This window comes from Symphalangus syndactylus, chromosome 12, assembly GCF_028878055.3.
Source record: "Symphalangus syndactylus isolate Jambi chromosome 12, NHGRI_mSymSyn1-v2.1_pri, whole genome shotgun sequence".
Taxonomy (NCBI): Eukaryota; Metazoa; Chordata; class Mammalia; order Primates; family Hylobatidae; genus Symphalangus; species Symphalangus syndactylus.
This window is the reverse complement of record NC_072441.2, coordinates 146,219,982-146,232,844: the sequence shown is the minus strand read 5'-3', so window position 1 is coordinate 146,232,844 and position 12,863 is coordinate 146,219,982. Positions and strand designations below refer to the sequence as shown.

The 12,863-nt window shown below is 51.8% G+C and overlaps 1 protein-coding gene across 5 annotated transcripts in view; it reads right to left on the bottom strand.

Annotated features, from left to right (window-relative positions):
- Window positions 1-4,091: 4,091 nt before the first annotated feature.
- The window catches only part of NKAIN1 (sodium/potassium transporting ATPase interacting 1), a 59,967-nt gene continuing 51,195 nt past the window's right edge, over window positions 4,092-12,863 (bottom strand). For 4 of the 5 annotated variants that reach the window (XM_063627995.1, XM_055255503.2, XM_055255502.2 and 1 more), the window contains 6 exons: window positions 12,456-12,593; window positions 9,648-9,728; window positions 8,226-8,423; window positions 6,838-6,898; window positions 6,171-6,252; window positions 4,092-6,066 (listed from right to left, as the gene is read on the bottom strand). In XM_063627995.1, coding sequence (XP_063484065.1) covers window positions 6,057-6,066; window positions 6,171-6,252; window positions 6,838-6,898; window positions 8,226-8,423; window positions 9,648-9,728; window positions 12,456-12,593 — 570 coding nt within the window. In that variant the 3' untranslated portion in view covers window positions 4,092-6,056. Of the gene's footprint in view, window positions 6,067-6,170; window positions 6,253-6,837; window positions 6,899-8,225; window positions 8,424-9,647; window positions 9,762-12,455; window positions 12,594-12,863 lie in introns of those variants that run through there. The other variant, XM_055255506.2, reaches the window with a different exon arrangement.

Here is a 12,863-nt window from a genome sequence, read left to right as displayed (position 1 = left end):
CCATATTGGCCAGACTGGTCTCAAACTCCTGACATTGTGATCCACCTGCATCGGCCTCCCAAAGTGCTGGGATTACAGGCGTGAGCTGCTGCACCTGGCTTGGGAAAATATTCTTAAAGCCTAGCTCTTGAGATGAGGGAGCTGGCAGGCATAATTTGACAGGGCCTTGAAGACAGTGACATAGGTGGAGTTTCAAACCTGTTTGAATGCCTCTTCACCAGGGCCTAAGACTTCCCAAACCTGGATCACCTGGGGCACTGGTGAAAAGCACAGATTGCCATCACTGCCTTGGAGATGTTGGATTCAGTGTGTCTCAGAGTAATTGGGGCTCAGGAATCTGGATTTTAAGGGATTCTTAAATTCTGCAAAACTGGGCCAGGCGTGGTGGCTCATGCCTGTAATCCCAGCATTTTGGGAGGCCTAGGCAGGTGGATCGCCTGAAGTCAGGAGTTCAAGACCAGCCTGGTCAACATGGCAAAACGTCATCTCTACTAAAAATACAAAAATTAGCTGGGCGTGGTGGCGCATACCCGTAATCCCAGCTACTCAGGAGGCTGAGGCAAGAGAATCACTTGAACCCAGGAGGTGGAGGTTGTAGTGAGCTGAGATCGCGCCATTGTACTCCAGCCTGGGTGACAGAGTGAGACTCCACCTCCAAAAAAGAAAAAAAAATCTGCAAGATTGAAAACCACTGCCCTGGCCCTTTGGAATAATGAATCTTCTTAGAAAGGAATGAGGCCTTGGGGTCAGGACCTACTTCATCCCTAATCTGTTTAGAAGTTGCAAGACCCACATTCCAATGCACTGAAGAAAACATTATGTCCCTAAGTCCCAGCAGACTGTTGTGCTTGTCAAATACACTGTGGCTCAATCCACATCTCATTGCTTCAAAGAATGCCTTGGGCACCTTTGACTTGGCAGTTATTGGAAGATGGTCAGCCCTACCTGGATTATTTTAATATGCAGAGGTTGTGGGAAGATGGCCTCAGGATGGCAGGAACTAGGGGAACATCCACTGGACTGCCTGGGAGGACCAGCTCGACTGGTTCCAGAGTGGGGAATTTAATATTTGGATCCAGGTCTGCCTGGCTCCTGCAGTTCATGCTGATCATTACCATACTAGGTCTCCCAAGTTAATACACAGAGTGCTCATGATCACACACATAACCCTGAGACACATGCCTACATGCAGAAGTGAGACAAGCTAGGCCTCTTGCAGACAGAACACTGCTTCCTGCTTTCCTCCTCTAGCCTAACCTTCCAGCCCTGCCCACTCTCTCTAAAGTATGGCTCTAATTGATTAGCTTGTGATGGAGATCCTTCAGTACTTCCACATGGCTATCACGTCAGGCTGATGCATTGATTCAACATTCAGGACTGCTGTAACCCAGATACAGCTCCCTTTTTTTTTGAGATTGGGTCTCTGCCAAGTGCAGTGGCTCACGCCTGTAATCTCAGCACACTGGGAGGCTGAGGTGAGCGGATCATTTGAGGCCAGCAGTTCAGAACCAGCCTGGCCAACGTGGCGAAACTCTGCCTCTACTAAAAATACAAAAATTAGCTGGGTGTGATGGCACACGCCAGTAGTCCCAGCTACGTGGGAGGCTGAGGCACAAGAATCGCTTGAATCCGGGAGGCAGAGGTTGCAATGAGCCCAGATCAAGCTACTGCACTCCAGCCCGGGGTGACAGAGTGAGACCCTGTCTCAAAAAAATTTAAAAAAGAGAGAGATGGGAGAGTTGGGGTCTTGCTCTGTCACCCAGGCTGGAGTGCAGTGGCATGATAAGAGCTCACTGCAGCCTTAAACTCCTGGGCTCAAGCTATCCTCCTGAGCACACACCTGTGGTCCCAGCTACTCGGGAGGCTGAAGAGGGAAGATCGCTTGAGCTTAGAAGGGCAAGGCTGCAGTGAGCCATGATTATGCTACTGCACTCCAGCCTGGGTGATAGAGCAAGACCCTGTCTCTCATCTCAAAAAAAAAAAAAAAAAAAAAAAAAAAAAAGAAAAACAGAAATAGGAAACGAATATAAACAAATATATTATCCACTGAAGCCTTCTCCAACCAATTCATCTCCAACTATTCTTACCCTGGCCACTATGTATTTTCCTACCTCCACCCTTTTGCTCATGCTGTTGCCTCTGCTGGGGCACTCAGATCTCTCTCCTGAGCTCCTATTAATGATTGCCTTTCACTCTACTCTGTGCCCTCAGCATTGACTGCCCGCTATCAGCAGAAGATCAGAAGCTCCTTGGAGGTTCTGTGTCTGTGACTTATTTTCCTCTGGACCCCATAGTCAGGAGTGGTCCACAGGGGTTTGCATAACTGACTTGGGGCATCATTATGTAAGGACCTCTGATTCTTACCTGCCAGCTGCATCAAGACCTGTCACCATGGAAGAAAAAGAGGAAGCTCCACAGGAATTATTGGGGGAAGAGTTCCAAGATTAAGTGAAAGAGGCCAGGTGTGGTGGCTTACTCCTGTAATCCCAGCATTTTAGGAGGCCAAGGCAGGTGGATCACTTGAAGTCAGGAGTTCGAGACTAGCCTGGCCAACATGGCGAAACCCTATCTCCACTAAAAATATAGCACTCCAGCCTGGGCAACAGAGCGAGACACCATCTCAAAAATAAATAAATAAATAAATAAAATAAAAATACAAACATTAGCCAGGTGTGATGGCAGGCACCTATAATCCCAGCTATTTGGTAGGCTGAGGCAGGAGAATCACTTGAACCCGGGAGGCAGAGGTTACAGTGAGTTGAGATTGCGCCACTGCACTTCAGCCTGGGAGACAGAGCAAGACTCTATCTCAAGGGGAAAAAAAAAAAAAAGAAGCAGGGGGTCAAAGAGTAAGTAGAATATGTTGCCATTTGTGTGAAAAAGAAAAAAATGTGTAATTTTGTTTGTTTGTTTTTGAGACAGTCTTACTCTGTTTCCCAGGCTGTAGTGCAGTGGCACAATCTCAGCTCTCACTGCAACAACTTCTTGGGCTCAAGCAATCCTCCTGCCTCAGCCTCCTGAGCAGCTGGGACTAAAGGCATGTGCTACTCCATGCTCAGCTAATTTTTACTTTTTTTTTTTTTTTAAGAAATGAGGTCTCCCTATGTTGCCCAAGGTGAGTCTGGAACTCCTGGGCTCAGGCAGTCCTCCTGCTTCTGCCTCCAAAAGTGCTGGGATTACAAGCATGAGCCATCATGCCTGACCAAAAATTGTATAATTTTAAAAAGGCCTATCCTTGGAAAGATATGAAAAAAAGGTATGAGTATATAATCCCACTGGGACCTTCTGACTTCTGTACCTTATATACATATTACCCGTTCACCCACATACCCCCCGATGCACAAATTAAAACATTCTAAATACTGATTCTTGGGCTGTATCCCCAGAAAAGTATCCAGGATATCAAAGGTTGGATGCAGGAATCCGTGTCTAAAGCACTGTGTGTCACTTCATTCCACACCCAGAACTGAATTCTCAGGAAGAGCCAAGATGCAAAGGATATTTGAAAGCATAAACTTAAAATGCATTTTATCAGGAAAATAAGTAGGAAGATATCTAAGGGATTATGAAGCCACATTTGGGAACCCACTGATTTTGCTTGACCTCTGCTTTTTTGTTTTTGTTTTTGGATGAGTATAGAGAGGGACAGTGAGTTGCCTGAAACTTCACACCCCATCAGAGTCACAGGCCAGTGCCCCAGGATTTCTTTCTTTCTTTTTTTTTTTTTTTTTTTGAGATGGAGTCTTGCTCTATCACCCAGGCTGGGGTAGAGTGGCGCCATCTGAGCTCACTCCACCTCTGCTTCCCAAGTTCAAGTGATTCTCCTTCCTCAGCCTCCCGGCCCTGCCTAATTTTTGTATTTTTAGTAGAGACAGGGTTTCATCATGTTGGCCAGGCTGGTCTCAAACTCCTGACCTCGCGTGATCTGCCCACCTCAGCCTTCAAGAGTGTTGGGATTACAGGCATGAGCCACCGTGCCTGGCCACCCCAGGAATATTTGATAACATCAACATCAAATCATTCCTGCCTGCCTTCGTGCAGGGACTTCTCACTTAGAAAGTTCTATAGACCCAATGGGCAGGACAGGAAGATAGAGAAGAAAACACCATCTTTAATCAATCCGCCTGCACAGAAACCAGGAGAGCACTCCCCTCCTTGCAAGGTCCCAGTGAAGAGAGAAACTGGTCCCCTTCAAAAACCGTCTTATAAAAACAAAAGGCTTCAAAGCACCAGTGGCTACACCCGTTGAGTAGAAAGGGGCCTGGGGGAGAGAGGGGGTGAGAGAGGTGAGGGCTGGAGGCAGGTCTGGCCCAGTGAAGGGCAGTAGCTTAGCCTGAGGGAGCTGCCCCCCTCTCAAGCTGTACCCACCAGCCGGGAGCTCCATGCCTGTGGGGGCCAGAGGAACTCCTGGGGCTGGCTGCTTGCAGTTGAGATGGTGGGGTGGGGTCGCCAGCCTCGCTCAGGATATTTTGGCCTTAGAGAGTAGGGAATGATAGATTGGAGGGGTAGTGGGCGAGGAACGGAATGGTCACCACAGACAGGCTCAGGTGTGCAAACCATCTGCACCATCTGGGTGTCCCCCCCAGTCCCTCCATGTCTCCTGCCCTCCTTTCTAACCCAGGGCCATGCCTCTTTCACAGATGAAATGCTGAAACCTGATCCTCTCTCTATGGACGCACCAGGCAGTACATGGGATGCAGGGTCCTCAGGAGTGTCTGTGGAGGGAGGTGGGGAAAGTGTTCCCACCTCTACTTGCCCCCAAGGAAGGGTGAGGGTACTGGCAATCCCGACTTCCCCACTACTCACACCCCCATCTGCCCCTTCAGAACTCTTTCTGGGCTTCTTAGAGGAGGCTTCTGGCCATTGGATTGGTTGTAAACGCTGGTGATCCGTAAACACTGGAGTCTGGGCAGCACTGACCAGCATTACTCCTCTCTGAAACCACAAGCCTTCCAACTGGTGAGGTGGATGGACCGTCAGGGGTGAGTGGAGCTGTGGAGGTGATGGGGATACAGTAGAACCAGCCGCAGGGACCTGGAAGGGGGTGGGGTGACTGAGTTGGGGCCCCCCTTTCCTGGAGGAGAGAGCTTGAAAGATTTGCCAAGGGTGGACAGAGGCTGAGTGTAGGAAGGCTTCTCTGTGGGTGGGGCTGAATTTAGGGCTCCATCCATCCGGTTCCCAATAAGAGAACGAATGGGTATATTGCTTTAAGAGAGGCATTGGCAAGTGGTGGCGGTGGTGTGTGAATATGGTGGAGACCACATAGGTCCAAGATGGAGGGGGGCTTGGAAATGGAACTCAGAGAGCAGACACTGGGTTTTACGGTCAGAAACTGCAGAAAGTACACTGTGCTCAAGGCCCACTTCCACCAAAAATCTAGCTGTGTGGCCTCAAGCAAATCACATCTCTGGGCCTCAGTTTTAATGTACCGCAAAATGAGAATTTTAATCCCAGCCTAGCTCAGGGAATTGAGTTAAATGAGAAGTCTAAAAGAGTCCATTTGCTAAGGGATTAATTACTTGAGGTGCGGAAACCGAGGCTCAGAGAGGGCAAGGGCTTTGCTAGACGTCACAGTCAGTGATGGACCTGCGATTAGAACCCAGGAATCCTGCTCCTGGTTCACAGTAGCTTTCCCCAGAGCTGGTGAGTGAGTGTGGTGGGATGGGATGGGTCTGATGTCCTGCTGTTTTTGGACGGGGGGCGTGGGGGGCAGGATGCTGAGTGAAGAGCGAAAGGGAGAGGCTGGAGAAGAGGAAGGCCCCAGCTCCCGCCAAGGCTGAGATTAAAAACAAACAAACAAACAAAAACCGAAAAACCCGTGGTGCCCCTCCCCCGCCCCGCCCCACTCCTCCGAAGTCCGGGCTGCGAAGAGCCAAGCTCAAGTCCAAGACCAAGTCCAAGTCCGCATCTCCAGCTGCAGACCCGGGGGCGGGCGCAGGCTGCAGTGAGCGCGCGGGCCACCAGGGGGCGCGCCTGCGCCTTGGCCCGAGCTCGCGGCAGCTGCCGTCAGTCCAGCGGCCCCAGGGCGAGGCGCCGGGATGGGCGCGGGGCAGAGGCTACCCCGACCTGCGGGAAACAAAGGCAGGTTAGGGGCAGTGGATCCCAAAAGCACGGGGGCGGAGAGACCCGGTTGCCCGGCCCACCCCACGCCAGCAGGGGCCGTGACCCACGTGTACAGAGGCTGCAGCTGTAGATGCGACGTCTTCTGGGGCGCCTGGTATCCGTAGGAGTCAAAGCCGCCGATGAAGTCAACTGCGGAAGAGGGCGGCGCGTGTGAGGGGTCGGCGGCGGGGGCGAGGGGAGGGAGCCTGGGTCCTGGAGGGGGAGACTCTGAGGGCAGGACTCCCACCCCAGGACGCGGAGCCAGAGAAGCCATGAGGAGGGGAGCGGCGAGGGCCAGACCCCGCTCAGGGCCTGGGGCGGGGCTTCGGCTGGACCCGGAGGGATGGGCCTCTGGGGGTCTGGAGGCGGCGGGGCCGGGCCAGTGGAGGGTCAGGCCCCAGTCCTTAAGGCCTGGGCCTGGGAGGCCGGGCGGTCCGAGGGGAGAGAAGGCTCCTGGGGGCGGGGCTCGGGCCTCTAAAGGGGACGAGACCTCTGATGGGGGCGGGGCGAGATTGGGGAAAGGGGGTGCTGGGGCCAGGGACTGGGCACCTGGACGTCTGGACCCCAGCCTGGAACGGGCTGGTATGCAGAGCCTTCCATACCAGCCGCCTCTTCCCCTCGAAAGGGGCCCGTGGCCGACCCCGGGCTCCCTCCCGCCGCGGCGTCACAGGCCTCTGTCCAGGGTGCTGAAGGCGCAGGGCCAGATCCCCACTTCCCCAGGGGCGCCTTACTCACAGCTGTCCTCCTCCTCCAGGAACACTTTGCTCACGTAGCAGGCGAACACGAAGCCGAACAGCTGGGAGTGGAGGTCACACGTCAGGGAGGGAAGGAGGCGTGGGAACCTCTTCCTCCACCCCCTGCCAGGCCCTGTACACCCTGCCTGGCAAGGGAGGAGGCATGCCAGGATGAAGGCAAACCGTAACAACTTCCAGTTAAATGTTTTCACCTTAAAGTCAAACATACATGGTCTAACTCTTCTGAAAGTGTAACTTGAGACAAGTAATCACTTTACCTCTTTGAGCCTCAGTTTTCCCAGTTGGACTTGGGTAATACCTTATGGCTTGTTAAGAAGAAAGAGGATTATGTGACTTCGCGGGTACAAAGTGCCTAGGACAGGGCTGGCCCTTATAGAAACAGGAACTATTCCTATCTTAGAGTTTCTTTCTTTCTTTCTTTCTTTCTTTCTTTCTTTCTTTCTTTCTTTCTTTCTTTCTTTCTTCTTTTTCTTTCTTTCTCTTCCTTTCTTCTTTCCTTCCTTCATTCCTTCCTTCCTTCCTTTCTTTTCCCCTCCCCTCCCCTCCCCTCCCCTCCCTTCCCTTCCTTTCCTTCTTTCTTTCAGACAGGGTCTCACTCTGTCACCCAGGCTGTAGTGCAGTGGTGCAATCATGGCTCACTTCAGCTTCAACCTCCTGGGCTCAAGCGATCCTCCTGCCTCAGCCTCTCAAGTAGCTGGGTCCACAGGCATGAGGCATCACGCCCACTGGGGTCACTTTCTTATTCTCACAACTCTGAGGCTGGTATTGTCATTCTTTTTTGTGAATAAGGAAACAAGCTCCGAGAAGGCAGGTGACTTGTCCCACCCTAGTGGGTGTATTGAGCATTTAAACCCAGGACTGATTCATAGTCTGATGCCTCATCCTACTCACTAAACCTGTTCCCTCTCTGCACAGGGGCTGGGGCAGGGGTGAGGGAAGGTGGTACAGGATATGGAAACAGATCCAGACAAAAGGACAGACAGGCAGAAGACCTAGGTTCATTCCCTCTTTTTTTTTTTAATGGAGTTTCACTCTCGTTGCCCAGGCTGGAGTGCAATGGTGCAGTCTCGGCTCACCGCAACCTCTACCTCCTGGGTTCAAGCGATTCTCCTGCCTCAGCCTCTTGAGTAGCTGGGATTACAGGCATGTGCCACTACGCCCGGCTAATTTTTTATTTTTAGTAGAGACGGGGTTTCTCCATGTTGGTCAGTCTGGTCTTGAACTCCTGACCTCAGGTGATCCACCCGCCATGGCCTCCCAAAGTGCTGGGATTGCAGGCGTGAGCCACCGCACCCAACCCATCCCCTCAACCAGAGCTAAAGAAAGGGATCAGGAAGTGTGTGCAGGGTGGGGGACAGAAGGACTTACTGCCAGGAAGATCTGCAGGGCGCTGCTGAGGGCTTCAATGTAGGGATAGTCAAGCAGGCAGCCAGTGACAGAGATGACATGGTGGTCCTCCAGAGCCAGGCGGGAGTTCAGAACAGGTGTCACCAGGCAGCCTGGCCCATTCTCCATCCACCAGGAGCGGTGCAGGGATGTGTTGAAGGTCATGATGAAGTCCCGGTCCTGGGGGCAAAGGGGCCTGGGATACTGAGTGTGAGGGAGAGGGAGGGGGAGCTACTCCCCCAGCCCAGGGAGACTATATTGACGGGTGAAGGGATTCAGGGAGCCTGCACCTGCAAGTCCATATTTGACCAACAGGTGGCACTTAATGACCACACAGGCCTCACTCTTTTGTCACTGAGATGGGAAGGGGTTTGTGTGGACTCACAGGGGCCTCAGAATTTTCAGAGCTGGAAGGAACAATTTCCCAGCCACAGGTGAATCCTCAGTACCAGCCCCTTAACAGCCCATTCAGTCTGTCCACTGCTCCCCCTGCGTGCCACCCTGGGCTAACCTCTCCTTTGGGGCCTTGGTCTCCGCATTTGTTAAATGGAGAAGGGGCTGGCCTAGATCAGAAGTTCTCACCCAGGGTGTGCACCCATGTGCCCATCCATGCAGTCACTCATTCAGCAGATAAATACTCACTGCCTGCCGACCAGGGGCCAAGCAGTCAGATGTGTGACCTTATTTTATCCCCTCAGCAACCACATGAAGTTGCACTTGCTATCATGTCCACTCACTAGATGAGGAAACTGGGGCTCAGAGAGGATCAGCCACTTGCCCAGGGTAATACAGCTAGAAGGTTTTAGAGCTGGGATTTGAATCTAGCAGGGTCAAACTACAAAGCCAATGCTATTAAATTCACATATTTTGCCTCCTTTATATCTAAAAATAGAAGTTGTGTCTCTCTGGGCTTGCTCTTATTCAAGCAAAACAGCCCTACTTTCTTGGTCTGCTCAATCTTCCCTGAACAAACTCTAACTAGTCTCTTTCCCTTCTGAAAAGTATTGATTAGAATTAACTCAAATCTTTGTGGTCTAAGCAGTACAAAGCACATGGCATTTTCACCTCCCTTGCTCTGAATACTCTACCTCTATTAGTGGGGCCTAAGAGTAGCTTTCTGGGCTGCCACATCCTGTTGGTTTTTACTGAGCTTGTGATCAGCTGGGACACCTGGCTCATCTTCACAGGGACTGCTCTTCAGCCTTATCTGCTCCATCATTGTGTTGGAGGAGGCCAGAAATAAACTGTGTAGGTAGGAAATGGGGCACACAGATTATTTGGGCATGTAAGGAGAGAGAGCGTTCTTCAAGACATGATGCTCTGGTCCTATACCACAATACCCTTAGGGCAGGGGATGGGAATTGTCAGGCTCTGCCCTATGGCACTGCCAGGCCTGAGGCTTACCTGGGACAGCTGTCCAACCTCCAAGTAGAAGCAGATGATGAACGCATTCCAGCCAACCCAGAGCACCAGCCAGGCTGCATACTGGGGAAAGCAGAGGTGGGATCAGGGTGGGGCCTGGGGAGTGGGGGATGGGGAGTGTCAATGGAGACAGCTCAGGGATGAGGAGATCTGGGCAGGGGAAATTGTGAGAATACCTCACTCAGAGAGCACAGTGTAGCTTACAAATCATTTACACACCCATCAGGCCTTACAACCGCCCTGCAAGGCTGGCACTGCCCTCTCTTTAGAGAGAACTAATTTAAAGCTGAAAGGAAGTTTTAGCTTTCCAAGATCACACAGCTAGGAGGAGGTAGGGCTGCCACTCAAATCCAAGTTCTCTGATAGCTAATCCCATCCACTCTGCTAACAATATCCTCTAGACCAGCTGTCTCTAGAATACTGAAATCATTCAAGGATGTTTGTCAAAAATGCAGATTCTTGGGTCCTACCTCTAGACCTACTGATTCTGAATTTCTAGGGGTGTTTAAAAGGGATCAATTCCTAGGAGATTGTGACTCAGATGACACTTTCAGAAACATTTCCAGGTGGTAAGCCACTAAAGGGCGAGGACTTTGCCTGCCTGGCTCACCACTGCAATGCCAATGCCTAGCACAGAATAGCTGGATGAACCCCCCATTAAGACTATAGGAAATGGGCCAGGTGCAGTGGCTCATACCTGTAATCCCAGCACTTTGGGAGGCTGAGGTGGGCAGATCGTTTGAGCTCAGGAGTTCAAGGCCAGCCTGGGCAACATGGAGAAAACCCATCTTTTTTTTTTTTTTTTTTTTTTTTTTTTAAAAAAAAAGGAGGCCAGGCAGGCCGGGCGCAGTGGCTCATGCTTGTAATCCCAGCACTTTGGGAGGCCGAGGTGGGCAGATCACCTGAGGTCGGGAGTTTGAGACCAGCCTGACCAACATGGAGAAACCCTGTCTCTACTAAAAATACAAAATTAGCCAGGCATGATGGCGCATGCCTGTAATCCCAGCTACCCGGGAGGCTGAGGCAGGAGAATCGCTTGAACCTGGGAGGTGGAGGTTGTGGTGAGCCGAGATCACGCCTCTGGACTCCAGACTGGGCAACAAGAGCGAAACTCCATCTCAAAAAAAAAAAAAAAAAGAGTCTTAATTCTTTTTTTGTTTGTTTGGTTTTTTTAGACAAGATCTTGGTCTGTCACCCAGGCTGGAGGGCAGTGGATGCTGGGAACTTTAAACCAAAAGAGACAGGAGGTTATCCTGCAGCCTTGTGCCTGAGTATGTGTGTGACATCTTCTCACATGGCTGTGGCTGGAGTCTGGATATAAGGGAACCAGGGGAGGTGGAGGCAGGATCATGCATAGGGCCTGGAGAAAGGCTGGGGTGAGCAGACCAAACTGAGGCCCCAAGCACAGAAAGGGAGTCCAGCCTGGGCCCTGGGTGCCCTCCCTCCATCACTTTCCTCCTCCCTCCCCTCCTTGCTCTGTAAATTGTGCTTGAATGACACAGGTCAATGTGCCCCACTCCAGCAACCTTTCCATCTGTCTGGAGGGAGAGGGCTGGGATGGGAGGTACTGGGCACAGCAATGCTAGGGCAGCACCAAGGCCCTGGGCCCCTCAGTTTTCCCACATCCCGAATGTGGCCACCCCTGGGGAGAACAGCATTCCACCCATGGCAGTGAGCTGGAGAGGAGGTTAGGGTTGGTTTGAGAGCTGGATGCTTCTACCCAAGTCCTGTGCCTGCAATTCTAGTGGCTGTCACCTGGCAGACAGTGTTGTTGACAGTGGTGCCTGGGGCTTTCCTGAGAACTGGAGAGAAGTGTTCTCTTATGTCAGATGAGGGAGAGCCTTGTTAGGGTCCTGTTCACCTGGCTTCTGGGAGCTGAGCCTGTGGAGGTGGGGAGAGAAGTCCTAGAATGAGTGTGCGTGGGCTCTGAAGGCAGCATGACATTGCATGTCATTGTGATTGTAGGTGTCAAGCACGTATGTAGTAAATCTAGTGAAAAGCCTTTTCCCTCGAGAGAGCCATGTGAAGAGGTCACTGAGGAACAGCAGGGAATATGGGTGAATCTAGCTGAAAGCAGGAGTTTGACAGAGACCATCAGGGACCAGGACTTGGGAAGAGGCTGTCGGGGAGGAGGAGAGAGACCCAGACTCCTGGGGCTGGAGCACAGGGAGGACTGACCTCAAAGCCACACTAGCTGCTGCAGAACACATCCTTGATGTACGTCGGGCAAGAGAGACAAATGCCAAGCCTTCCTGAAGCTTCTTGAGATACTAAATAAGATGAAGCCCACCCCTCCTGTGTCCTTGTGCCCAACCCTTACTGAGGCTGTGTGGTGCCGTGGCAGGAGCCTTCACTGTAGATCTGATGTTCTAATCCTGCCTTGCTTTCATTAGCTGTGTGACCTTAGGAAGACTCGCAACCTTTCTGAGCTTCAGTTTCCTCATCTGGAAAATGGAGCTGTTAAGATCTACCTCACAGGGCTATTGTAGACATGAGACGAAGCACGTGAAATTTAGCAGCATGCCCGGCACATGCCAAGCACTCATTACATGATCCGTTTTGTTTATATTTGGATTATTTCCCTAAAAAATTCTTCAGGAAAAAAAAATCCTTGTCTCCTTTGAGCAAAGAAGCATTGGGCTGTGCACATTCACCTCATCTTGTTTTGGGTGGAGCCAAGACCAGTGCCCCAGTGTTGAGGGGCAGTTCTGGTTTTGAGGAGCAGGGAGGGGTGGAGTGGGCAGGGGTGAGGAGAGGAGTTGGCTTGGGAAGGGGCTAGGTGAGCCGTACCAGGATGAGGTACCGGGAGCGGTACTGCACGGTGCCAAAGATGCCCAGGATGACCGCCATGATGTGCAGGAAGTTGGCTAGGATGGGAGCCCACTGGTAGCCCAGGAAGTCAAAGATCTGCCGCTCCAGCGCAGCCACCTGTGGAAGAGACAGGCTGAGGCCACTGTCACTCCCTGAAAGGGAAGGACAGGGATTCCTGCTTGACCTTGGGGAGCAGGTGGCATCAGTTACCATGGTGATGAGGCATTAGTCTCAGAACCATCTAGTCCTTCACTACCAAAGGGATGCTGGGGGATCCTTAAGCCTGATCATCACTTTGGGGTGTGCTGAAAGGTGATAGGAGTGAGGGTTCAGAACACCTTCCTCCCCGTCAAGGAGGCCCTTCCCTCTAGCAGCTCAAGCTCCTGC